Here is a 27228-nt window from a genome sequence, read left to right as displayed (position 1 = left end):
AAATTGATGAGGATCTGTCAAAACTCAAACATTACGAAATTGAAAAATTTTACAAGTTGGGATTCAAATGTGCCCCCCCCCATTTTGGGAAGGAACTTGGAGCAACTAAAGATATTGACATGTTGTTAGTGTAAACTCTAAGCTACCCTTGAATCCATTCATTTTTCCATATTTCATCCATTTTTTGTCAAAATTTTTAGTGTGCTAATTATGGGATAGTTTCGAAGTTTGTTAATAGTAAACAGCCATGGTGTTGATGGAGAAGCTGTCTCGAAAGTAACATCAATGCCTGATAAAAAGCACTGGTTCTCGTTTTGACTATTATTTGATCCGCAATAATCTGTGGTCTTCTCTGTTAAAGTTTCTCTAGATCTAAAAACCCTCAAAATTCATAAGTTAGTTGAGCTTTCTTAGAAGTTATCTAAAAAATTGTCTCTTGACTGAAGCCTTACAAAATTGTATTTTGAAATCACTTCATCACTTAGGATATTCTATCTTCATTGAATTAAATTTACAGTCCTTTGAAACGACCCAGTGAATCATAATTTTGACGAGGTTATTGGTCAATTGGAACGAGAGTAAAGAACCAGACCGGCGTAAAACACCAAAACCAAGCTGCGAAATGTGTTCCGTTGTCACGACCTATTTAAAGCACCAAAAACGAGAATTGTTTTTGGTGCTGGTTAAAATGACGTCACACGTTTCAGCATTTTAACTGACTCGTTCGATCTGAAGACTTCTACTTTGAACGCGTTATGCGATTGTAGCAGTGGAGATACTGAATGTGCACCTTCAACCAATCGGAGACTGAGAAGACACTATTCTCTTTTAAATAGAGAGAACTCTTGTAACTATAGTCAGACTATTAGTTAGATACAATATGTGTAAACCAGTGACTCAGTTGTTATACTTCTTAACCACCGCAATAATAGAAGTTTATTCTCAGTGTTTTACAGAGTCGGTTAGTTTTAGAGATATAGTTAAGTCTACTTCGCGCGCAGAAATAAGTAGCTCTAGTCCTTTATACCTTAAGGCTGTAAAAGGAGCCCATATCGGGTCTGGCTTAACTGGTGCGACCAGTGAATTAACAAACTCAAACCGTAAAAAGAACTCACAAAAAACACCCTTTTCTCTTCTCAGAAAACAACTTAGAACTAGATTACTTAGCTTTTTACTCTTGATTTCTATTAAATTTAAGAAAAAGGGGAACACAACCCCACAAAAATAAATTTATTAATAAATATCTATAAAAACAAATAGAGTGGATCATCACACTGATCGATCTTCTCCTTATATACCAACACACTCGGACGAGTTGCAACTCTCAGTTCTTACACAACAAAAATACACGTCTAACATACGAAATTCTACCTTTAAAGTTAAAAACTATCAACACCAAGATGAGTTAAATGTACTTAAAAACAGCAAAACAGCTCAAATATCATAACTTCGCAGTAGAACAACAACCTCACCTCTCTTTACCAGAAAACGCATCACAGGTTTCACGAACCGCCTTTCTTTCATACTTAGTTGAAAATTACGGAACTCAACTCAAAAAAGGCTCAGTTCTTTTCATTTATGATCCTCTCGCAAACAAATATATCTCGTTATATACGATACTCTATTTCACCCATTATCAGAAACTCTATTTAAAATCCTTAACGGAATATTGTATGAAATACAACCTTCGGATAGAGAAGAAATATTTAAAAAGTCTTCTTTCAAATTTCTTGAACGCCTTGCAACTGCACTTAATGCTAATGCTTCACCTTCATGAAAAGAGAGCGGGACAGGAGATAGAAGGATTCACCCACCTTCTAAAGATGTTTATAAGCTCTGTTACAGATGCAGACTTTATTGAAGCAGAAATTCTTGATTCTCTCAGACTTTTATCTTGGTATATACACAGATTTTGTAAAATCATCTGTAATAAACCAACACAAAGACTCACTAATTTTGTTATTGCTGGACAACAATATTGTTTTAAACGCCTATTCTATGGTATTTCTGTGGGCCCAGCAGCTTTCTCATCTTTTATGAGCAGCATTTGTAAACCACTTATTAGAAAAAACAAAATAATTACTTATCTTGATGATTTTTTCATCCAAGATACAACAACAAACACAATGTTACAAACACTCACTCAATACCTCACGCTCCAGATAATTGTTTCTTTTTCTTAGACTAATGTAATTTTTTAGGACATCAAATTCAAAATAACCACATACATCCACTCAAATAAAAAATAGACGGATTTTTGAAGTTACAACTACCCAAAAAAAATTCAAAATTATGTCGGATTACCTACCTTTATTTCAAAATATATATACAACCTACAACTTATTCTCAGACCCTTTTATCTCCAACTTCGAGATACAGCAGCTTTTAAATGGACTCCTGAATTACAATAAACATTTGATAGAGTAAAAAAGGAACTCATGGACGAAACTTTCCGCCTTGCAATTCCTAACTCAGAAAAACCCTTTTATATCCCTGCGATGCCTCTAACTACGGCATTGGAGCTGCACTCCTCCAAAAGAATCAATTTGGAAGAATGGAGTTAGTATCAACAAACTCTCGTCTGTTTTCAACCACGGAACTTAAACTTTCTACCATTCTTCGCCAATGCTCAGCTATCTTCTATGCACTTTCGGAGTACGAGGTCCGTATTCAAGGATCTAAACACCCAATAAAATTATATACTGACCACTAACCAATATTGTTCTTATTCACACAAAAGAAAAAACCAAACCACAGAGTTTATAAATTTCAATTAATTCTAATGAAATTTCTGAACTTGCACATAACTAGACAGAAGTGAGAAACCTTTCACTTCCAGATCTTCTAAGTCGCTCACTAACGACTACAACACAAGACGAACACCGTCTCCGCACAGTTGAGATACCTGATTCGATTAAATTCTTCATGACACACAATCCAAATACACAACCTATACAATTTCACAACGCTGTATCAAAATAATACTATTATTCAGTATCTATAGACACTAATGTAGAATCACCACATTTCCAATCTATCAAAAGATTACAGACAATTTTTTCAAGGTACAATTAGAAAATAATTTTTGCCTCCCGGTTTCACATAATGAATTTCAGACTAAAGCACGACCTTTAGACAATATTCAATAACGAAAAATACAACATTTCAAAAATAACTATTTTCCCAAAACTTTATCTTATCATACAACACGCAGATGTTACATTGAACACAAATAAAACAGAAGCTTTCACACAACTGAACCATTGTTTTAATGGTTCAATTGCTTGAATTTCCTAACTAGCAAATCCATGCCAAAACCTCTTAAGGGCACCACGGCAGCTTTTCTTAGAAGGTTCACCATACTTCAATCACCGCCTCTCAATGGACACAAAAAGGTGCAATCTCACCGTTTTCTGATGGAAACTCTGACGTCTATGTTATTAGAGACGCATTTACACTCTATATTGTACTCCATCCTTCACCCAAAAACGATGCCACACACGCCTTCACAGTACTTTTTGACCATTGGATCATCAAATTCAGGCTACCAGATATCTTGGTAACAGATAATGGAAATGAATACGTTGACGGAGAATTCACACATTTCTGCCGCACATATAATGTACAATTTAAACCACGTACGCCATATGCACGGTGGTCCAATGGACTTGTTGAACACAGTAATCGTCAATTGAATACATTTCTTCGCACAGTCTTAGACTCACAATATGACACATGGTAACAAAAAGTAAAAGTATTTCCATTGGCATTCAATTATTAAGTTAGAACCAATATGGACCTTTCACCATATGAACTTGTATTTGGTCAAAAACCAATGAAACCCGTAATGTTCAATCTATCTTCCACTTCAGATAGCTTCGGGAACTGTAAACCCACAGAAAGTTCACCTTGTATATTTTTATCTGACCATACACATACTGACCTCTTAGGTCATTATCCACAAATGAAAAAGGAACAGAAAGGAACCTTTGCACATTGGTTTCTCAATCGTGAAAAGATACACTCGGAAGTTTATAATGGAGTCCACAATTATTTAAATCAAAATAAACATTTAAGCACTTTTATAAATCGCCATTTCGGAACGGCGCATAAAATAATTGATACTCCTACATTAGTCACTTATAAACTAGAAGATTTTTCTAGTAAACAAGTCACCCGTCATAGAAGTAATATATTACCATATTACCCCAAAGAAATCTTCGTTCAAGAACATATGGAGAAAAACTTCTCGGATAATTTACTTTTAAAAAGTTAATTTACTCCATCCTAAAAAGCCACCGCTTACCAAGTCGAAGTCTGTCTTGTTCAGTCTAGACAATCCAAATGTACCATCCATAGATGAACTCCCCCCTCAGTTACATTGTAACCCGTCTGAAATACCCGAACACACTTCGGAAAACTACATTAGAAGGGATAATCGTCTTAGACGACAACCAATAAAAGAAAACAGAGTCTTTATTACACAATCAAAAATTTCGGCTTCACGCACAACGAACATCTAAAAACATTCACACTTAACTAATAAAATACACATCAGATCACTCCTCTCGCTTCAAATAGCCGAACACAACTTAGCATAACGCACTAAATAGCTAGTAAATACAAATCCAATAAAAATACAACTCCCTCGTTCTCTTATACGAAAGGGATAATTTGGATAGTTTCTTCACCCCTCTCCCCCGTAATACAATTACATTCACTGGGAAAGTTAATTAAACCTCTTAGAATAGTAAACAAAGCACACCGACTATCTCTTCACCTGCTACTTTGGCAGAACCACAAAAACCCCTCCATCAGGAAATGAAAAAAAGGAATTTACGAACCATTCCCCCGATAATAGTAAAAAAGAAAGTAAATAAAAATTAAGTTAATAACCGATCCATAACTCGGTCTGGGACGAATTCCCTGATCTTTCTTATTTGCCAAGATATGACTCGGTATTTTTTTACCTGACTAAAAAGTCGTGTTTAGGCAAAGTCATATCGTCTAAAATCATTTTTCACTCCACCGCTCTTTAAACTTAGTTGCTTCTCTCTCTCTCTTCAATTTTCTTTCAATATCTCTCTTCAACACTTAACAGAAAACTCTCTCTTCACTCTTTTCTACACTCTCTCCAAACGTGGAAAATTTTCTAAGCCTTTTTCTTTGACAACACAATAGAAAAAACTTCTCGTTTATTCACCGTATCTCTCTATATTAAAAAAAACTGTCTCACAGTACAGCTCTTGTCAACAAATAGTTTCTTGACGAACAGTTCGCTTCAAGCAGCACTTCATTCTCAAACAACATCTCCACTCCAGTTCTCTCCTTTCAGTCTCACAGCACTGAAAGCAACTCTAAAATCTCTACTAAAAAGAGGTATGCACATTACTTCACAGCACAGACTGGAAGTTTTATTTAACAGAACACCTTACGCGGATACATTTAGATATATCCAAAACTTTAAACCTAAATGAGTTCGTTTTCAAGATATCTTTTACAACCTTGATCACGTTTTATATTCACACACCTATTTTGAATGGGTTTTCTATATTAGAGATTTTAATAACGAACACATTCTTTTTTTCTATCTATCAATTTTTCCACCACAAGCAACACAAAAACTTTCTAAAATCCTTTATACAGATTTTCTCTACACCATTATTCTTGACGTCATCTCAGCCTCATATGATATAAAATATATTAATGAAGATATATTAAAGAAGGTAAAATTGGTATTGCTGATCTAACCTTAGATTAGATGAGCAATAACAACAAATTTTCAAACAACAACACAACAAAAGAAACTATATATCCACACGTTATCTTTTCATTTAAACGAAAAGACTAAACTATAGCTGGATTGTTTACAATTTCTTGTTCTGATGTGTTAAATCTCATCTATCTTCATATTGTCGTTCCACCCGAATCACCCCGCGCAGCAATCAGAGTAAGTGTACCTAATTTAAGTCTCTTAATAATTGTTTTTCCAACCTCTACTCACTATAAAATTTATTACTGCGATAATTGCCCCACTCTATGCCAGTCAACAATCAAACACTAACCCAAGTGCTCCCCCCGTCTCAAAATCATCTAGTTGCTCATACATTGAAGCAACAAAACAGTCAACATCCAAAAAGTCATCATTTAAACTCTTTAATAAAAATCCACAAACACAGGAAACTGAGGAACACAGATACTCTGTCATTGCCACTGCCAAATCTGCCAATAGAACTCGTCCTACTGGACACTCTCTTCCACTTTACCCCACAATCAAAAATCCCATATCCCCCATAAAATTCAAGCATAAATACACCAGACGCAAGCACAACAGCAAGAACTAATAAAAACACAAATTTATTGCCATACTCTGGTTTTCTCCCGAATACATTACTTCCTCCACCCGTACGTTTACCAGCTCCTCCACGAGCAACACAACTTGAATCACTTAATTACTCAAACACTCCACCGTTCTCTACTCAACCAATTAATTTTGCAAACACTGACAAAACTAGTAGTTCAGAATTGCCAAACCCAATTCACACTGTTCGAAATATTAACGACACCACACATGATATTAGCCTACTTTCTGACATTTCTATTCCTCAACCAATTAGTTCACAATTTTTTTCACGTACTCCATCACAAATTGCGAATAATCCCTTTAATCCACCACAAGGAGCAATAACAAATACTGAACGTTTTTTATCACAAACACACTGGAACCACTCTTTCAATATTGTAATTTCATCATTTTGGTTCCAAAGTTCATTGCCACTCAATTTCCTGGGCACAACGTCGATTATCACTCTAAGCTCAAACGTACGACACGAACACTCCCAACTTTACCACTAAAATTAGACCCTCTTTATTTTATATTATTCCCCCCACCCGCCCTCTTTGGAGACCATGAAATGGTGAACAATTACTTAATTGGGCTAAATAAAGAATATCTAAATCTTACAAGATAACACCCCTACAAAAACAAACAGCTCGCGAATTAAGAAAACAATCAAAGATCACTTTCTCTGATGAAATTGTTGTTCAATAAGACAAACTTATTTCTCACCCACAGCTGCACCACCACCTCAGAGTCAAAACTAATCCATCACCATTTATTTGTCAAGGAATACACTACTAATTTCATAGATTTACAAAGAACTCGGCAGGATATTTTGTTTTCTAAAATCAACACGGACCTTCTTACTCATGCCCATTACAAATTTAATTCTCATACTACTTCATCTATTCTTTTCATGTCCACTTCCAATAAAACAACCAATTAAAATTGATTAACATAATGTTTCCACACCCAAAACAGACATACAGGATCTTGTTGTCACGATCTTGTTGTCATTATGGTTGTTCCCCGAAGCATATCACAAATCTGCAGTATTATAAGCTCAATATAATTGGCGAATGTAAAATCAAGCCGGCCGATTTTCAAAATCTCCCCGCCCAAGTACAAATATTTTCACCAATTCGAACACTACAAATACGCGCTTAAGCCATACATATTAAACTTAGCGACAAGGAAAGTTTTTGTCACAAAATTTCACGCAATAGAGGCTTTCGGTTTGATCACGATAATTGGTATGTTAATAATATGGAAAGACTTTTCTTCCCCACGGAAATTGGAGCTCGTAGAGAACATGCACTCGTTGGTTTAATAAGTAAACATCACTACTACCCTAAAGTGATACAATTCGATGTATTAGGCGACCCCCGTTGGCAAGCTAATAAAGAAGAAAAACAAGGTCGTTTTCGACTTGATCGTTACAGAGCTTTCGCCTTCCAACACGGAAGCATGGCCTTTAACCCTGGCGATCATAATTGGATTCCCAATGCCACAGATAATCCCTGGGCTAACAGTCCCGGTAAAGACCCAGAACACGAATATCACGCCATCCACACACTAGGATGGTCACTCCAATTAACTAACGTCACTCTCATCTTTGATGTTGCCTCAGAACACAAGTACTGTGGCAATGTTCGCATTAAATGCAATTTAGAACGGGGCTACTGTCCTCCAAATCACGCTGTTGAAACCACAGTCATTTGGGAACCCAAAAACCACTGCCGTATTTTTGTTGTTGGCAGATCACACGCACGTATGACAATAATTCAAAAACGATACTTTATTGAAACACTTGAAAACAATGAAACTAATTCCGGTCACAAACACATGCCACGCATGTATCCTAGACATTTTCAAAAGCACCTTTATGACGAATCTGCACTTTCACGTTTTGAGGTACTCACAAAACCTCTCTATATCTGTAATGAAGATCGCCCGTATTATGCAACTCAATATCAAGACATTTTTATACAGTATCCAGAAGGTTTTAACTTTGTCCCGGAAAAACCACCATTTTTGATAATACACACGTAATAGTTTCTGGAGGACCAACTTCTCTGTCACCCTACACGAAAGCAAATATCCGTGATGGATACGTCATTCCACAAGAATCAAAATTATACCACAAGTCAGAAAAATATGAATTTAAAGAAAACTAAAAATGATTTGGTGCAGTTCACTCTAATGTTCAGATCAATGCAAAGCTTGATTACATGATCAGCCGAGTCTTGATCGAATTGGATCATACAAGTTTAAGTATTTTTAAAAAACTATGTGACTTAGACCGCGATTTGAAACAAACCGCTTTTATTCTACTTACGCAAAAATTCCCTCTTGATAGTTATATTATTACAAGACAGCGACACACATTCGCTACACTTAAAAGTCCAAACGTAATTTCCTTTTTTCAATGCAAATTTTTTCATCATTCCATTGTTGCACAATTACAAGCACAATTCTCGCAATAACGCACTGATGAAAATGATTATTTTAACAAACTCTTTATTAAGAGAATCTGGCAAAGAATTCACACTCGCCGACTTGATTCGCGTGATTTAATTATTGGCAATTATTTAAAAGAATCCCTCATAGGAATTTATGGATACCCTTGGTACGTATTAAAAGAAATAGACATAGTATGGACTGCATTTAATTTTTACAGTTCCTTTTTGGCCTATTTCGCAGTATATTTAACGCATATACTTTAAAATCACTTTTAGGACCCAATTACATTGGCTAAAATTATAAACTCCGGATTTTTTGGAGGTTTTTCACAAACAATATTCCATGTACTACAATCCGATTCCACGCAATATAGACCACCATCACCTAAACAACGACGTAGACACTCAGTTGACAGTTGCACTCCACACACTCAAAATGAATTGAATCTATTACACAAAAAAAACTCAAAACTTCTATCAGAAGTTCTCTTCTCCTGCGCACAGTAATTCAAATAAACGACACACTTCCACTCTACCAGTTTCTATTTATGAATGCTATGAAACACCAATTGACTCTCGCACGAAACCAGATTTTCAATCTCTACACCTACACACTTTTCAACCCAATAAACTTAAACGCTCTCGTGGAATTTCTCTTTCACGAGACTCTCTTGAAGAAGATCCTGACTATCAGGAAATACCAGAAGAATTTCTTTTTAATCTTCCAAGCAATTGCTTTTAACACCCTTTTTGGTTTAGGAAATCCACTGGCGCTTTTGTAAGACAACTGGACACAGCTAAATATGCGCGAGTAAACCCAGTGCTTTCATCCGCTACCTCATCTTCCAGCTCAAGTGAACTCCACCTGTATATCGACAGTGACACGAGCTCACCTTCGGTCCTTGTAGGACCGCTAATTTCGTCACAAGAGCTGTCTCTACACCACAGCCATCACCTCAACAGACAAGCATTCCCTCTTGGGCGGATGAAGTGGAACAATCTGGCCCTTGCACAACGGAAACAGTCATCCTCAATTGGGCATACTCTGGCGGGATTCGTGGCTCACGACCACGATCACTGCCGCCGGTGTATCCATCACCAGTTATGCCTACAACACACTCACAGCGTCCACCCGTTTCCTCACCGCAGTACGGCCCGACTATACCACCTCTCAGGCCGCAACACCGTTTCCCTCAGCCACCCACCTACAACCGTCCCACGTCGACGGACAACTACCCGTGTACTGACCCTTCACCTAGGAAGCGTCCGCGAGCTACAGCACACGAGGTCCACCCCTTTCGCTCTACCCCGATACAGGCTTCACAATCGCCTGCTCGGCACACCGCGAGCCCTTCTCAAGGCCCACAGCCCTCATCATCTCGTGGCCGAGGCATTCCCTTTGTGCCAACACAAGGCATCCCCCACTTATCGCAGGGAGCCAACTTTTGGTTTCACAAGTTCACCAACCCACTCGGCATCAATACCTTACAAGGTATACACGTGCCAGAGAGGATTAATTACACTTCTACCCCGCCCCAGCATACACTGAAGCCCACAGCCAGTTCTTGTTCTCTTGGACAGTTGGAGAACAAATATGTCCAAGAGGGAAGGGATAAAGACCTGCCACTTGAATGCCTCCACTTTCCTCTAAACCCCCGAATCACGGAACGATTTCGGCATCTGTCCAAGTACTTTTTTGCTCTTGGGGATCGCCCAAATGACTACCTCAACGCCTTCTTCGCCCGCGACACTGCGCCATACAAAATCTACACCAAATATGATCCCTTTTACCTTCAATTTGGCTTTTTACATCCCACACAGATGGATGTAAAAAACACAACCACAAGTTCAATAGAGTGAAGATGTCGCACACGATGCACAATTACTTATTTGTGCAACATCAGTTTAACAACACCATCCCAATGATCCACATGAATTCGCGCCTCCAATATGCCAACACCAAACTCACGTCACCCTACTACATGAATTATAGCTATAATATCAAATCTAATTTCTGTGAATGCACCCTACGTAATTTTGACCCGATCAAAAATTACTTCATCTTCTCTCCCCTCTACGCCAAGACGAATGGCTCCATTTCGTCCCGATAGAGTACCTGCAAAGCTTAGAAGGAGGTGCCGCGAAGTCTACCTATGGACACACTTTCAACCTCCTCTACAGGGACTGGATGGTGGACAAGTTGGACAATAGGCAGTCATCACAAGAGGAGATACAGATCTTCAATCACCTCCTTGCGTTACAACCACACTGTAACGTTGATCTGTATCCTCGTGCCCTCGCTGCTTGTCTGGCATGTGATCCGGTAATTCTCGCCTTCCTCCGTGATCCAGACAATAGAGCACCGGATTTTCAGTTCGAGTATCGAACGCAGGCCACATTCCTACAACACACTCCGGGCCCACTATCCCACAACATCAAGAGAGGCACTGACCTCACAAGAACTCACCAGTAACTTTCTATTTATTTTCTTTTCTTTCTTTTGTATTTTTTTATCTCATTTTCTCTATCTAAATTTATCTCTTGATGATATTTCTTTTCCACAAGACTGAAGATTAATATCAGTTCTTTTCTTCTTGCTCCCGTTCGCGACCTACTATAAGAAGCTATTAAATTTAACTAATAGATTTAATAGGAAACATAGCTCACACTGTAGCTAAAAGATGGATTTCCACCAGAAGGTAAGCTGGTAAATCCGACTGTTTCAAACCATGTACCGAGAAGAGATAAACAGAAATCTCACTGTACAAACCAGACAGAGATTACGGAACACAAGCGATCCTCCAACTGGGAACAAATCCTAACTACAAGACAGTGAGAGCAGTTTGGCATACTCAAACAGGATAGACGTCACTGGCTAGCACACCCTGTAACTGGCACCCTCACTGGTTCTACAATCAAGACGAACCTCATCACTGATGACACTAGTCACTACTTCACTGACAGGGATTCCAGTCGACGACACAAGTCATAACCCACTTCAAAGAGGACACAACTCATCACTCACTTCAACCTACACTTCAACGAGGATGACACAATCAACGTATTTCTGCCACAATTCACAAATTCAGATTTGAAACTCGTAACCCCGGATGGATGTAGCAGTAGAAATACTGAATGTGCACCTTCAACCAATTCGAGACTGAGAAGACACTATTCTCTTTTAAATAGAGAGAACTCTTGTAACTATAGTCAGTCTATTAGTTAGATACACTATTTGTATACCATTGACTCCGGTGCTATACTTCTTAACCACCGTATTAATAGAAGTTTACTCTCTGTGTTTTACAGAGTCGGTTAGTCTTAGAGATATAGGTAAGTCTACTTCGCGCGCAGAAAAAAGTAGCTCTAGCTCTTTATACCTTAAGGCTGTAAAAAGGAGCCCATATCGGGTCTGCCTTACGATTATTAAAAATTTAACTTTTTGATCCAATTAAATATTTTTTAGTTACTGGTTTTAAAGCTGCTTAATGGTTTAAGAACTGAGGTGTCAATGCTGCTGGGTTGATTTTTGCAATCTTATAGTTATTTTGGATCTATTCGTAGTAGTGACTCAATTCGCAGGAGCAAAGTTAGATTTTTTTAATTAGAAAGCTTAGCAGAAAAATCATAATTTACAATCAAATGCAGGATCAAAGTGTGATTGAAACTGAATAAGGGCCGTTATATATGATAAATACTTGGTTCAGTCTATTTCGATAAGTCAATGTCAGTATAAGACTCAGTCAAGACTCAGTCAATGTCAGTATAATAAGACCAAAAAAACTGATTGACGTTTCTAATTAAAAAAAAAGAGGGCTTGAAAAAAGATTTCAAAAAGAGCAATTTAAAAAAGAGCTATTTAAAAAAACTTTTTCCTGTTCACCGTGAATAAACCTTTGGGAATCAGCCTGGCGAACAGATGGAGTTTTCTTGCATAAGCTTGAGTAAACAGTCTAATGAGTGTTTTTGATGATGTAAAAATGTCATTTACAGTTGGCCCAACTCTGCCGGAGAAAACGAAACAGTTCCCCCATTTTCCTATATTCAAAAAAGACAAATTACAAATTCGAGTTGAAATGGACTGACTGCACATGACTTTTGTTTTGTTATATTGCAGATGAAACGCATTGTGTGGACTGTTTCACAGCTGATCCAACCGACAGCTGTGCGCAGGGATCCCCAATTGATGGAAACATAGTCAAAGCTTCCAAGTGCAAGGCAACAGACATCAATATGTGTTATGTAAGGAAACTTCTTATGATTTGGCGCAAAAATTCACTAGAAAAGTGCGTTGAGACAGACATTACCTTTTGCTATGTGAGAAAAATTGCTCGACAATTTTGAAGAAACAAAAACCACTAAGGTCAGTTTTTTAAGGTCACTTATATAAGCTAGAATCTTTTTTTGTTTCTAAAAGACATGCTGATAGCATAAGGATTTTAAAAACATGAAAAACAATCAATTTTTTGCGCTAGCCACTTCTTGTAATCTCCTCTGCGAGACTTCACAAAAAGTTTTTGGGAGAACATTATGGCTAACATTATTTCAAGAAATTTAAAAAATTTTCCTTCAATTATAATCATAGCTGAAAATGAGATACATGCCACTATAATTGATAAAAGGTTGCATCTGTTCAGACTTCTAGATAATGCATAATTTCGTTCTGAATAGTTTTGTAGGGTTGCTGAACTGAAAGTACAAAATACAAGAAGAAGTTCAGGTAGAAAACAAGGGTGAGGGAAGAGCTCAGAAGGCGAAAAAAAACAGTAACCGTTTCGACTTTTGTACAGGATGATTCTGAGAAACTATATTTTGTTAGAGTTTTTGTTACTGATACCAAGATGCATGGTGTCTCATATTACAAACATTTGTTAGTGTTTCCCCAGCGGAGCATTGACTGAAAAATTGAAACGTAGCTAACTTTAACCGCCTAACAATTTTTTTTTAAAAAATTAGAATGATCTTCTTGTGATGGATTTCAATAATCATCAACAAATCTGGAGGTTTTCTACGTTAAAGTATCAGAAAAAATAAAACAACGTTACAAGACAAAATCTGCTGAAAAGTCGAGAAATAAATTCTAGAAAAAGTTCGATTGTAAATCTATTTTGATCCTGACGCTACATTTTTTTATTGAATCATTCAGATGTTAAAACTTAATTTCCCTCAATTATAGAAAAGTGATTCTAACATCTAATGCCATCTAACTGATGGACTCCATTGTACATGGGCCATATATGATTTTCAGAAGCAAATGAAAACCAAGTCCAAGATTCGGAGTTAAAACCTTTTTGCATGTCCAACAATATGTTATATTTAGCTAACCTAAGGTGTTTCGCTTAATTTTGCATAGGCAAATACTATGAATACGAACTCAGTTTTGAATACTTTGAGAATTTTTTTTATCTCGAAGACCATTTTATTGAACACTTTTGACTCGCGTTGTTGGCCACAACAATGGTGTCCAGATCAAAGAAGGACTCACAAAAAATTAAACTTACAGAATGCTGAATTTTTACTGGGCGGTTTATATCCTTCGAGCCAAAACTTTACTCCGCGGTTTATATCCTTCGAGCCCTCAAGCAGAGAACAAAACAAGAAATGACAGTACCATTGATGACCGTCTGTTAGCAAACGTTTTCCTCAGTATGTAGCTTGCTCGAGCAAGGAGCACTTCTTAAACTGACTGCAAGATAAAGAAAAGGTACCTATACGTCATAATTACAACTCTCCAAAGTGAAAGTAATAATAGAAGAAAGACTGATTTTTCGTCCGGAAACCATTGCGTTGATGAATCCGGCGGGCACTTTTTAGCGCGCATCAGCGAAGAAGCGCGTTACTTTGACTTCGGAAAACTTGAATCATTTGCCAAAAACGACGAGGAGCTAGTAAAAGTTAAAATTAGCTCGAGATTGAGACACCCTGGAGCCAAAATTGAAACTACTAGATCAAACTACTAATAAACGCAACATCAAAAATCGTTGATGCTAAAATGATCTTTAGCTGCAGTAAAATGATCTTTAGCTGCAGAGGACAGAGAACGGTTATGCAAGTTGTTCATCAGTTATAAAACAATGTGCTGTTATAGAGGAAGTTAGGTAAAACTCCAAAAGAAGTTTTGGAAACCAAATTGAAAAGTCGCATTTAACAATAACAACAGCTTGTACAGTAGACGATTAATTGAGCCCACCTGCAATAGGCATTTTCCTGCAATGAACGAAACATGCAAAACCTGGGAAAAGATGCAAAATTTCTTCAAAATGCGTAGAAAGAGACCTCAAATAAGTTTAGGTAATTATGACGACGAAATAACGTTTGTTCAGACCAAAACAATTCTTCAGAGTAAGCATCTGCAGGATTGTAATTGGGGTCAATTTCAGTACAGAACAAAAACTCCAGTTTGTTTGCTACGTGGAAATATTTCTAATCAAACAACTGCGGAATGAAAAAACAGGTTTATACAAGAGCGGATGGCACAGTGAATGAGTGGACTGAGCCTGGTAAAAATTGGTTTAATGGTGAGCTAAGACATTTTGAAAAATAATATGGCCTACAATCTGAACCTCTGGGAACTAATAATTGAGAATTTGTGTGGAGCAGGCAAACACGGGAAAAAGTAGCAGTTGAAGCGTCTGACAAATAATCTGACCTACTCTGTAGACATCCTTGACCCAACCAAGGGGAACGAAACATCAGCACCGGTCACCTGCTTGCTGTGAAGAATTGAAAAACTCAAAATTGAAAAAACTACGTAAAAAATTAAGAAAAATTATGCGAGAAGCGACATCCGATGATCAAACAGAGATACTGATGCTTGTATAGCCAAGAGCATCATTTATCACCACTTCTGTTACAACGAAGAAACAGGGGAAAATTGAGACTTTGCGTAGACTTGAAGTTCCATCAAATTAGCAAAGTCAGAGTTGAGGACTCCCCAATACAGCATGCGAAGAGAAAATTCATTTTTCTGCAGGATTCCTCCCAGTTTAACAAAAAAAACTGACTTCCAAGCACTCAGATTCAACTTGAACTTGGGGAGGATGCACAGAACACGTTCTTCTTCAGCACATTTAAAGGATTACCCATGATTGGCCGCACTATCAAAGCGGTTGAGAAACCCGCCAACAATTTTCCAGAATTGGATCAGAACATCAATTATTTGAATCAATGTTGTAATAACTCAAGACGACTTTATAACAGGTTGACATAAGCCAGCTGTTTGACTTGAAATCGCTTGCGGGCTACACTCAATTACGCAAAACAAACTTTTAAGAGGAAAGACAAAGTTCAAATCTGTCAACAGCGTTAGTTTTATAGGATACTCAGATTCTAAGGTCATAGTAGCACCAGAAAGAAAACGCAAAACAACCCACAAGAAACAACCCGGACCGCTTGCTGAGCCAGTGGTTTTTTGACAAAAACATAAAATAAATAAGAGAAACATTTGATTGCATGAAAACCGTGTTAAGCGCGAATCCACTTTTAAAGTTCTACTACCTGCAAAATGAAGATACAGATGCTACTAACAACTCTGAAAAAAAACATTTAATTCTTTTTCATCAATGTTGTCTAGCAATAGATATCGCAGTAATAGAAGCAAGACAACTCCACTAGAACAAAACTAAGAAAACAAAGAGCCAATCACTCAAATAACTCTTTGCATCAGACAAGAAAATCCCAAGGAAAGCATCAGTTAGAAACACGTGAAGGAATTTGTTCGGACGGGCGTTCCTTTTGAAGTGAAGAGGACACCTCAAAAACAGATATCCCGCGTAGACGCTTTGAGTAGAAAGAGTTTTGATACACACAAAGTTGAGGACTGCTGAGTGTGCTTTTTAGTTAACAGCACTTTTTGCTTAAGGTGATTGGAGATAACTTGAAAAAATTTCTCCCACACATAACCAAACGAATACAAAATAGCAAATGGAAACTAAAACTTAAAGCAGCAGCAGGATTCGAAAAACAAAAGAGGAATTGACCATACACAAAGGAAGAGTCCTTGAGGTGCTGTTTCCGTACCTTTCTAAACTAATGTTTGACGGTGGCAAAAACTCATGAGATTTATTTTTGCAAAAACGCAATTGACGCATCAGTCAAAAAAAAGACATGGTTGTCTTCTAATATCCATGAAGTTCAACATTTTTTAGTAAATAACAAATGAACAGACCTAGCCCGAGATGAACATCCCTACGTGCTAGAAACCGATTCTTCAATAATTGGGACAACGTCTCCAAGCGGGCTGGCGTCAAGTTAAAGATTAATGTAAAAGCTTAGTTATTGTTGACGCCGTCTCAGTTTGAATAGAATTATTCCCGTGAGAATTTGTTTATCGTTTTATCAAAATATACTTGAAAAAAATAATTGCAAAGTTTGGAAGATCTGACTTATTATCATCTGATACTATTATTTGATATCACAAGTTAAGGAACAGTGTAAAAACCTAGTAGTTGTCGACGCGGGCTCAGTTTATATAGAAGTGTTCCCCGCGAGAAATCGATTGTAGTCACTCAAAATATACTTTTGAAAAATCTTTGCAAGATTTTGAAGACCTGACGTCTTAGTATCTGATAATGTTCCCGAAAATCTAAATGAGGATATGAAAAATCTGTGTGAAAACTCATAAGTAACAACACGAAAACACCCGTCTATCTTAAAATATCTAATGAACTAACAGAAAGAAAAGTTGAGACAAAGAAGCGGGCTCGTCAAGCAAAAAGTTCAAATTTCAAAGAAAAACGTTTCGAGCGTTTCTGCAAAGAACCACTATGACGCATCGCAAAACCTCAAAGATGATGAGTGGGAATTCAGTTGGACTATTATTGGGCCGAAGAGTGAGGTACACATCAAAAAATGAGCTCGAAATGTGTAATCTCATTCTATTGAAAGCTAACAAAATTCTGAAGACGGTCTTTCAATGTTCGTCAAACAGAAAGGTTTAGTCACGTCCCTAGTGCAACCTGAAAACTCACCTCGGACAATTCTGGTGAGTGCCAGCTGAATTTCAAAAGTTGATGAGGGTGAAATGCAATTCGAACTAATCCAATTGAGAAAAACATTTCTCAAGCAGAACCACATTTGCAGAAAACAGATGTCAGACCTCCATGTCAGCAATAGTCACCTGAATCAAAGCAATCTGTACAGCGGTCACAAACTAAAAAATGAGAGCCTAACTATCAGCGATCAGAAAAAGAAGACATCCACATAGATTCAGAGAACCTATCCCCTAAGGAAGAATTAAAGTGTCATATCTTTTAATTAGCACCAAAAAACCTCAAAGTTTTCTGTTTTAAATTTAGAAAACAACAAGGACACCTAAGGAACTTTTTTAATGATTCAAAAAATTAAGTATTACCAAAAATAACTTGATGCTAGTCCTAATTTTGTCTTTGCGCTATTTTTATATCGGTAGTACTTGAAATACATCTCAGTGAAAACTTTGCAGGACTCAAAAAGTGGTGTGTATAACTTGTAATAAAAAAACGTCATGATCAGCGTAACATCATGGTGCTAATCAGTATAATTGAATTCCACGACTTGATGAAGACAGAAACAAAACAATTCAGGATACTAATTCTCAAGTAGAACCACAATTTCAGAGTGAAAACGTCGGACCTCCACATCAGGGAGAACCAACTGCATCAGAATTATCCGTAAACTAGTCACAGCCTCAAACATGAGAGCCTTCATGATCCGAGACAAAAAATAAGAGACGAGCAGATAGATTTAGAGAATCTATCCCAAAAAAGGGAAGAGTGTGAAGAGCAATTTTGTCTTGGCACTATCTTTATCTTACTGAGCTGCCAATCAGGTGTCATAACTCAAATTCTTCCACATCTGGCTTTCTGATTTAACATCAAACTGACGAAATTTCTGGTATCAGGGCTATTAAAGTTTCTGATGAGAAATAACAAAAATAGAACATCATTTCCATGAATCTAACACATGCATGTCAAATTCGTTAATTTATTTCAGCTCATCCAAATTGTTTCTGTATAATTCTGCATATATAAGTACTGTAAAGTTTACTAATGTTGTGTATATTTTGCCAGCCAATTATAGTATCAACGTCCACTGAGTGAACTGTTTTGATTCGTGTTGCAAACAACAACAGTTTTAATTTCTTGATAAATAAAAAACAACAAGTTTGAGGCATCGGAGATTTTCAAAAAAAGTTGATTAAACAAGCACCGCATTGAATTTTAAAATATCAGATGTTTCTGAGAAACTATAATTTTATAAGATAATTAAGAATCATACAAACTTACAAAAAACCTTTGCACGAAAAACTGAGATGTACAGTTTAGTTCTATTTGTCTAACCGTTCCTTTTGTTGCAAAGTTCATTTCATATCATTGTTCAGTCTTATGAATTCAATAACCCGCGTTGCTGAAGAACTGTTAGTTCATTTATTAGACTAAATTACTGTATTATTACCATAATCCTAACTTCGCTGATCTATGTTAGTTGCGAAGTGCAATTCTTTTTTCTGCTTAGCGATTGATTTAGAAAACATCAATTTCAAAAAACAAAACTAGAACATGATTTCGCACCGCAACATATCATCTTTGTCGCATGAGTTGGCGCAGTCAGCAACCAATAAAAACTCAACTGGGGTTAGAAGTGTTCATTAGCTAGCCAACGCCAGACCCCAACCACGCTGCGAAATGTGGGGAAACAGGTTTTAATTTTGCTCTTCTAGCAAAAAAATTTTATAAAGGATGCACTGCTTAGCTTGCTGACTTTTCTTTTTGAAAATTGGGGTAAAAAGACGGCGGCTTTTAAAAAGCAAATTTTTCATACTCTAGTGGACAATTTAATAACACCTAAATCAGACTTTGGAGTCTTGTGGAGGAAGAATTCATCAGAATGCAGAACTTTAATTCCGATTTCCCTGATAACAACAATTTATGTTGTGAAAGCAGTATGCTTTCTAGAGAATTCCGTGAGCTTGCCGAGAACTGTGTTTTAAAAATAAGGAAGAATCACTCATTAGTGATGTGTTCATCATGATCTTCATTGACGCCTATATTCAAAAAGAGCTTCTTGAAGAAACTACGCATCCCACAGTGCCCATGAACTTGCAATTAAAATGGAGATGAGAGTGCATAATTATTACAAAACCCAGACACACAAAATTGCAATAACTTTGACAAGCCTGATAGCTAACACTTCTAAAATAAAGCTTGGACATTCGATTTTTCATTCCAAGACAATGTTCACTCACAGCGGCTTTTCACTTACTAATTGCAAGTTTACGTGGTCATCAGGACGAAAAGAAAATTGTGTGCGCCTAGCAAATCACTTCGCTAACATCTACAGTAAACTTTATGATTTTAAAAACTTTGTCGAGAACCAACTACTAAAAAATTACTGAAAATTGACTGATGATCAAAGTAATAGAAAACAAACCTCTGTCAATTTCGTTGACCCAAAATCTGTCAACTTTAAACTATATGATTCTTCGGATGACAATCTGATGGCAGTGGTAATCAAAGCATTAGAAAAAAGAGTCTCTAAGTCTGCTGTTGATAATTGGAAAAGTTGCCATTACACTTGCGGTCGATTCCAGAATTGCATGCAGAGTTCTGAACTCGCTATTCACGACTTGAGTTGTGCAGTTTTTAAAGCAAGCACACTGGCTGGCAAAACCTTATCAACCAAAACTACGAGCTTCTTCAAACTGTCCGATCAAAACTAGCCTACAGATGCAAGCCAAAGTAACGAAAAAAGAATGAAGCCCGACACTGATTTCATTATATTTCTAGATTGACCCTGACTAGCGATATGTATAGATGTTTTCGAAATACTGGGTTGTTGTATCACCCAATCGTTTAGTCTTTAACAGGTAGAACTATAAACGAAACTAGTTTCTTTTTATTAAAAAAAAAAGAAAAAAAATCGTGTTGATTGTTCAAAGCGGAATATAGCACAACCAAAAGTTCACAGGAATTCAAGAACAATAACGTTCAAAGAGAAGAGGAAGTTCGATAAGCTTAAAAAAAGGAATAACTAAAACTGAACGAAAAACGATTTGATTGAAAAGTTGACAAAATGTTCAGATCGATTTCTTATATCTCGAATAGAAGTTGTGTAAACAAGATAATTAAAAAAATGGCCCTAGATTTGAAATTTCTCTAAACAGCTTTATTCAGAAACAAATATCATATGCCGAAGTTCCATACGCTAGTCGATGCAATATATCAATAGATTAGTGATCCCGGGTCGCAAAAAAAAACAAATTTTCCTATACCGATCTAAAATTGGCATACAATCAATTAAAAATACTTTTGGAGGTGGCTAAGCATTGTGGTTTCAAAATGATACATAGCGAATTGATAGGATTTTTTTTATTCTAAATACGTTTATGTGGACTTACAGACAAACCGGTCATTTTTTGTAAATGAAATTGACTGAAGAGGATATCATTTTTTGCAGGCCGGTGTTTTGTTACATCAAAGCAACATATTAGCCCTGTCAAATCTCTCGCCGACAAACATTTTCAAAAGCTTCAACCTTTTCTAGGTTCTGTAAACTACATCAACATAATCACAGCTTTTTTGGCGAAATTTATCTTAAATCTGCTGATAATTTTTAATGTACTAATTTCCTTGATAAACACTTTGAGGATAGTAAAAATCGATCAAGCGGCGATCTGAAACAGCTCCCTGTTGATGGTTGGGAATCAATAGCTTTCCCCTCTCGGTTCTCAAATGTTTGTTTGAAACAATATGCAAAAAGTGAGATGAAGTTTTTTTGATTTGTCTGGTACATGAAGTTTTTTTTCAAAATTGATTATACGGACAAGCAATTAAAGTAAGTACAGAACGCCAAGCTTTGATTTCAATTATAAAAGTTTGTAATAATTTGACCGTATAATTTGACCCTATTATGCCACATAATTTTGTTAGAGAAGTCTTGCCAATCGCTAAGATGGGCTTGATTGATTAAAGCTCGACATCTATTTCAAATTTTGGAAAATTTTTCAGCCTAAAGTGAGGAGTTCATAATTCAAATATAGAACTGTTCCTAATACAATCATTTCCTTCAAATTTAATTCAGCCATCTTTGCACCCAATTTACACTCACCATGTTTAGCCGAGGCTCCAGAACAGCAAACAACACCTATATTCAACCCCCATCGAACTTCAATTGATAATATTAAAAATCTGGCATAGCAAGTACGCATGCCAAATTGAAATTCAACCCTTGTGTAGCAAAAACTACTCTATTTTAAGGAAAACATTTTAATTAACTCTAAAATTGTGCTGTTTGCACCACAAATACGAGTAATTTGCTTTCATCACAAATTCATTCCAAATAACAACATCACTCTTCAGACAATTAATGCTTATTCACTCGCTAGGCGAGATAATTCCATAAAGTTTGGTAACATTGGTCCAAATAATATAAATTAGTCAAAGTAACCAGTCAAAAGTAAATAAAGCGCTTTTTGCCCACGTATCAACTAGAATTCATTCACTCTTTTCATATGAAACAAATTCTTCGAATTAAATATGATCAATTGCAATCATCTTTATCCTTTAAGAAAAAACTAAAACAACCACGAAGTCGACTTGCTTTTGTAAAAAGTCCACCTGCACCACAACGAACCAAGACACCCACAACTTCTTTATATGGCTTTTTGACTACTCAAAGCCTAATCCTGACTTACTGTGCACACAATCTAAGCATCGACAGCATTATAAAAAAGTTTACGATAATTCACTAATTGTTTCGTTAACTACTAAAGACGCGTTTCTCTTGGAAGTGCAATACTACATACTCCCAAATAAAGAAAGCTGGTTCAAAGGTATAATTTCATATATCCATTCTTAATAGAAGGACCTGAACTTAACATGAAGGAAAGACCTGCATTTTCTTTCTGAACGCGCTGCGCAAAACATTTATTGAATACCAACTATTCATACACCCGTGGTCATAGGGTTTGATCTCTAATTGCAGGCACTGCTGGCGGCCATACATGAATAGGGAAGTGATTCTCAATTCAGTTAAACATAAACCGTGCTCCGTCGTAGGTTAGAAACTCTAGCCGATTATTCCCGCTCCCACTAATCTATTTGAACCATATAATTTGTGTCGTGTGCCAAATTATTAAATCCAAATTTCTTTCAGAGATCCAAGAAAATGATGAAAAAGGACATTAATTTTTAGTAAAACACCCTTAAGCAGAGACAGTTGCTAAATTTGTCATCAAAATTTTGGACACATACGTTTGTAGCCACAGTGTTTCCCGTTCTCCTAGGCTTGATCAAGCACGTTTAATTGGTAATGAAAAAGAGGTCAACTACAATTTCGTTAAACGTGAAAGCTGCTTTAAAATCTGTAAAAAACACAACTACGCACATACAATCAAGAAAAAACACAAAATTTTGTCTCTCGAACCACAGTTGCACAATTTTGTAGAGAAATGAATATTTCGTTTTGCAATTTATGCACTGTCACGATGTCATCGAATATCTCATATTTGAAATGAAGGCTCCATTTTAGGTGAAGAAATTCTTCTACACAATTCTACCCAAAAAATTTTGAGATAACGCAAAACCTAGATGTGGAATGTTATATGACTCTTGCACCGCGAGATGCACACCAATCAGAGGGACCAGCAATGGATGTAGAATCTTGCTACATATGTTCAACACATATTGGAAGATGACATCGGCTCACCAAAAACGCAATGCAATTGAAGCTAGCGCAAAAATTACCTGGTAACAAGCGTTCCAAAGAGAATATGGAGGCTTGTATAAAGTCTCGGCAGCTGGTTCCGTGATTGAAAAGTTAGGCTACTCTATTTTGCGGATTAGAGAGCCGGAGAAGTGCCAGTAAGCATTAGATGAAGCTTACCCGCATTGAAAAAATTAACCGGGGAAAATATTTGTCTTACTTTAGAGAAATTACCAGAAAACGATAGGGATAGAGGAAGAAAGGGGAAAAAAGCGTAACCCGGGCAGTTAAATGTCTTCATACAACAGTATCACCTCACGCGCCACGCAAATTTAAATTCCTGAAATGCCAGAATGTTTTGTTGTGCAAATTTTTGCATCAAAAAAACTTCGCCATCGGTTTTACAATATTTTATCATTGCAGTGTTCGTTGCACAAAATCTTCTCTTCAGCATGTGAAACCTCCTACCTAAGATCCCATTGCAGCTGCGAGAAAAAGTAGCCTAAATTGTCGTAGTAGATACAGCAAGCCACCACATACCAGCATCTTCTCAATCATTGGCGAAACGTCATCAATAGACCCGCGTGTCCAATATATATTTCATCAGCGCAATGAAAAGTCAGAAGAATTGCTGTTGACTTTGTGGGCAAGTATGAGGTGCTCTTTGAAGATTTTTGAACTGCTATTCACAAAAAGTTTTAATAATTACCCATCACCAGCTACGCATAATCAGTAAACAGATGTTAATAAGATTTAACAGGGGAAGACATTAAATTACACTAACTATTGTACCAATGAAGTTTCATATTGCGTTCCTTTAAAAAAACAATTGGTTATGTCATACCTGAAGTAATTGTTAGAAAATTTTCTAAATGTTTTGTTTAGATGATTTTTTAACCCCTATTTTCTTGCTAAATAAATTTCACATCACTGTTCATTTTTATGACTTGAAGGAACTGAATAACTACTCATAATACACCTTTGGTCATGGGTTTTGATCCCTATGGGCAGGCACTAAGTGTAGCTATGCATAAATAGGGAAGTGATTGTCAATTCAGTTAAATATAAACCGTGCTCCGCGATAGGTTAGAAGCTCTAGCCGATTATTCCTGCTCCCGCTAAATTATTCAAACCACATAATTTGTGTCGTGTGCCAAATTATTAAACCCAAATTTCTTTCAGAGCTCCCAGAAAATGATGAAAACGGACATTCATTTTTAGCAAATCACCCTACAGCAGATACATTTGCTAAAATTGACGGTCCAATTGTCATCAGAATTTTGGACATATACGTTTGTAGCCACAATGTTTCTCATTCTCCTAGGCTTGATCAAGCACGTTCGATTGGTAATGAAGTAAAAGCGTTTTGCTTTGAGAATTTTTTTGACACTATTGGAGCTCCTGCTAATAATCATTGTACTAGAGGTTTAGTTGAACGCCTCATACAAAAAATTAAACTTCGTCTTGCAGGTATTAAAAGTAAAACGTCAACTGCATTTTCGTTAAACGTGAAAACTGCTTTAAAATTTCTGAAAAAACACCACTACGCATATGCAATTAAAAGACAACACGGAAATAATGGTTCCATTTTAGGTGAAGAAATTGTTCTACATATTTCTGTCCGAAAAACCTTGAGAGACCGCAAAGACCTAGAAGTGGAACGTTATAAGACTCCTGAATTGGGAGTTGCACACGAAAGAGACGCACCAGCAGCTGATGTGGAATCTTGCTATATATGTTCAACACACATTGGAAGATGACATCCACTCACCAAACGTGCGTTGCAAATGAAGCCAGCGCAAAATTTACCGGGTAACAGGCGTTCCAAAGAGAATTTGGAAGGCTTGTGTGAAGTCTCGACAGCTGATTCCGTGATTGAAAAGTTAGGCTACTCTACTTTGCGGATTCAAGGGCCAGATAAATACCAGTAAGCAATAGAAGAAATGGACCCGCATTGAGAAAAAAATGACCGAGGAAAACATTTTTTTTTACTTTAGAGAAATCACACAAAAACAGAAGGGATAGAAGAAGAAGAAGAAGAAGAAGAAGAAGAGGGAAAAAAGCGTGACCCGAGCAGTTAAGTGTCGTCATACAGTAGTAACATCTCACACGTCACGCAAACCTAATTTCCGGAAATGGCAGAATTCTCGCGTCAAAAATCTTCGCCACCGGTTTTACAAGATTTTCTCATTGCAGCATTCATTGCACAAGAATCTGCTCGTCAGCAAGTGAAATACTCCCACCGAATATCCCAATGCAACTGCGAGATTAAATCGTCGTACTGGCCTAAATCGTCGTAGTAGATACAGCAAGCCGCCACAGACCAGTATCTCCCCAATCATTGGCGAGACATCATCAATAGACCCGCCGCGTAACCGATATTTAATTCATCAGCGCGATGAAAAGCCAGAGAATTGCTCTCTCATTAGAGTGCAAGGATGAGGTGCTCTTAATTCAGAAAAATTTTTAATAATTACATATCACTAGCTACGCATAATCAATAAACATGTTGATATTTAACCGGGGAAGACATTAATTTACACGAACTATCGTACCAATAAATTTTCACATTCTGTTCCTCTAAAAGACAATGGGGCATGTCATACTTGAAGTAATTGTAAGAAACTTTCATAGATGTTTTGTTTAGTTAATTGATTTTATTTAACCCCTATTTTGTTGATAAATTAATTTCACATCACTGTTCATTCTTATGACCTAACAAACTTTCCGGGTTGCTGAACAGATGTTTTTCTTTCATTATACCGACTTTACAATTCTAGCTAAAATCCTAATCTATATTTTGCTGATCAAGTTCAGCAGCTAAGTTCAAGTCTTGGTTCCGCTTTGCGTTTTCACTTAAGATAACATCCTTCTCGTTAACCCAAACTGTTAGTGGATCCGTAATAAATTACATGTGACTTTGCATCGCGAGAAACCACACAAAATTTATCGCACGACACGCACAACAAAAACACAAATGATAATGAGCTTAAAATGAATTAGTTTACAAACATAAGGCAGTTGTCATAATCTTTTTGGAATTATCTTGTTTTTCAGCAAGTTTCTTATCTCTTTTTGTTGCCCGAATGATCTGTATTTTTTCACACTTTGGCCATACCATTTTGTTTTTGCAAATTTTGCCCAATGCGATGCTCTCTTTATTCTCAATCCGGCATCGATTGTTCTTGGCTAACTATTGCAAAGTACTGCTTGTCGGCTAAACGCCTAGTTGTTCAAGTTAACTCGAATTTTCTCATTTCTATATTTTTTATTATTGAATATAAATACCTGCTTCTTCTTAGCTCTATTTTGTTTTTTTTTTTCGTTTCAGACATTCATAACCACCCAGCTTACCCACAAATCAGAACCCATCCACAGTATCACTCGTGGTTGTGCCAAAAACAATGCGAACCCGTGCAATACAGGTGTACAGTACGACACGTGCTCTTACAAACTGTGTCCACACGACCTCTGCAATTCCTGCAAAAAATTATCTGGCGCTAGCTTTTTTTCGCTTTTCTCTCTCACCCTTTTTCTTATATTTGCCACCCAATTACTGTGTTTGTGAACTATCCAACGCTATTCCCATCTCAGAAACTTCACACAATTCTTTAAGAACTGTTTTTTTGTTTCTCATAGAAAGGCTGCGGCCGTCAATTTTTTTGACCGTCCTTCTCTTTAGGTAAGAAACTTTAAAAATACTATCTTCATACCAGTAGAGTAATCGAATTTTTCCTGTTCGAA

At 36.8% G+C, this 27228-nt stretch overlaps 2 protein-coding genes across 8 annotated transcripts in view; one reads left to right on the top strand and one right to left on the bottom strand.

Moving 5' to 3' along the window:
- LOC142342971 (transmembrane protein 120A-like) overlaps nucleotides 1-27228 on the bottom strand; it is a 318405-nt gene that overhangs the window by 161172 nt on the left and 130005 nt on the right. The window lies entirely within an intron of this gene.
- The window catches only part of LOC142351798 (uncharacterized), a 78069-nt gene that overhangs the window by 14537 nt on the left and 36304 nt on the right, over nucleotides 1-27228 (top strand). For 6 of the 7 annotated variants that reach the window (XM_075403991.1, XM_075404010.1, XM_075403981.1 and 3 more), the window contains 2 exons: nucleotides 12920-13044; nucleotides 26816-27182. In XM_075403991.1, coding sequence (XP_075260106.1) covers nucleotides 12920-13044; nucleotides 26816-27052 — 362 coding nt within the window. In that variant the 3' untranslated portion in view covers nucleotides 27053-27182. Of the gene's footprint in view, nucleotides 1-12919; nucleotides 13045-26815; nucleotides 27183-27228 lie in introns of those variants that run through there. The other variant, XM_075404000.1, reaches the window with a different exon arrangement.

The sequence above is a fragment of the Convolutriloba macropyga genome, chromosome 1 (assembly GCF_964194025.1).
Source record: "Convolutriloba macropyga chromosome 1, txConMacr16.3, whole genome shotgun sequence".
In the NCBI taxonomy this organism is placed as follows: Eukaryota; Metazoa; Xenacoelomorpha; order Acoela; family Convolutidae; genus Convolutriloba; species Convolutriloba macropyga.
The sequence above is the reverse complement of the archived record's forward strand: the minus strand, read 5'-3'. Positions and strand labels throughout refer to the sequence as shown.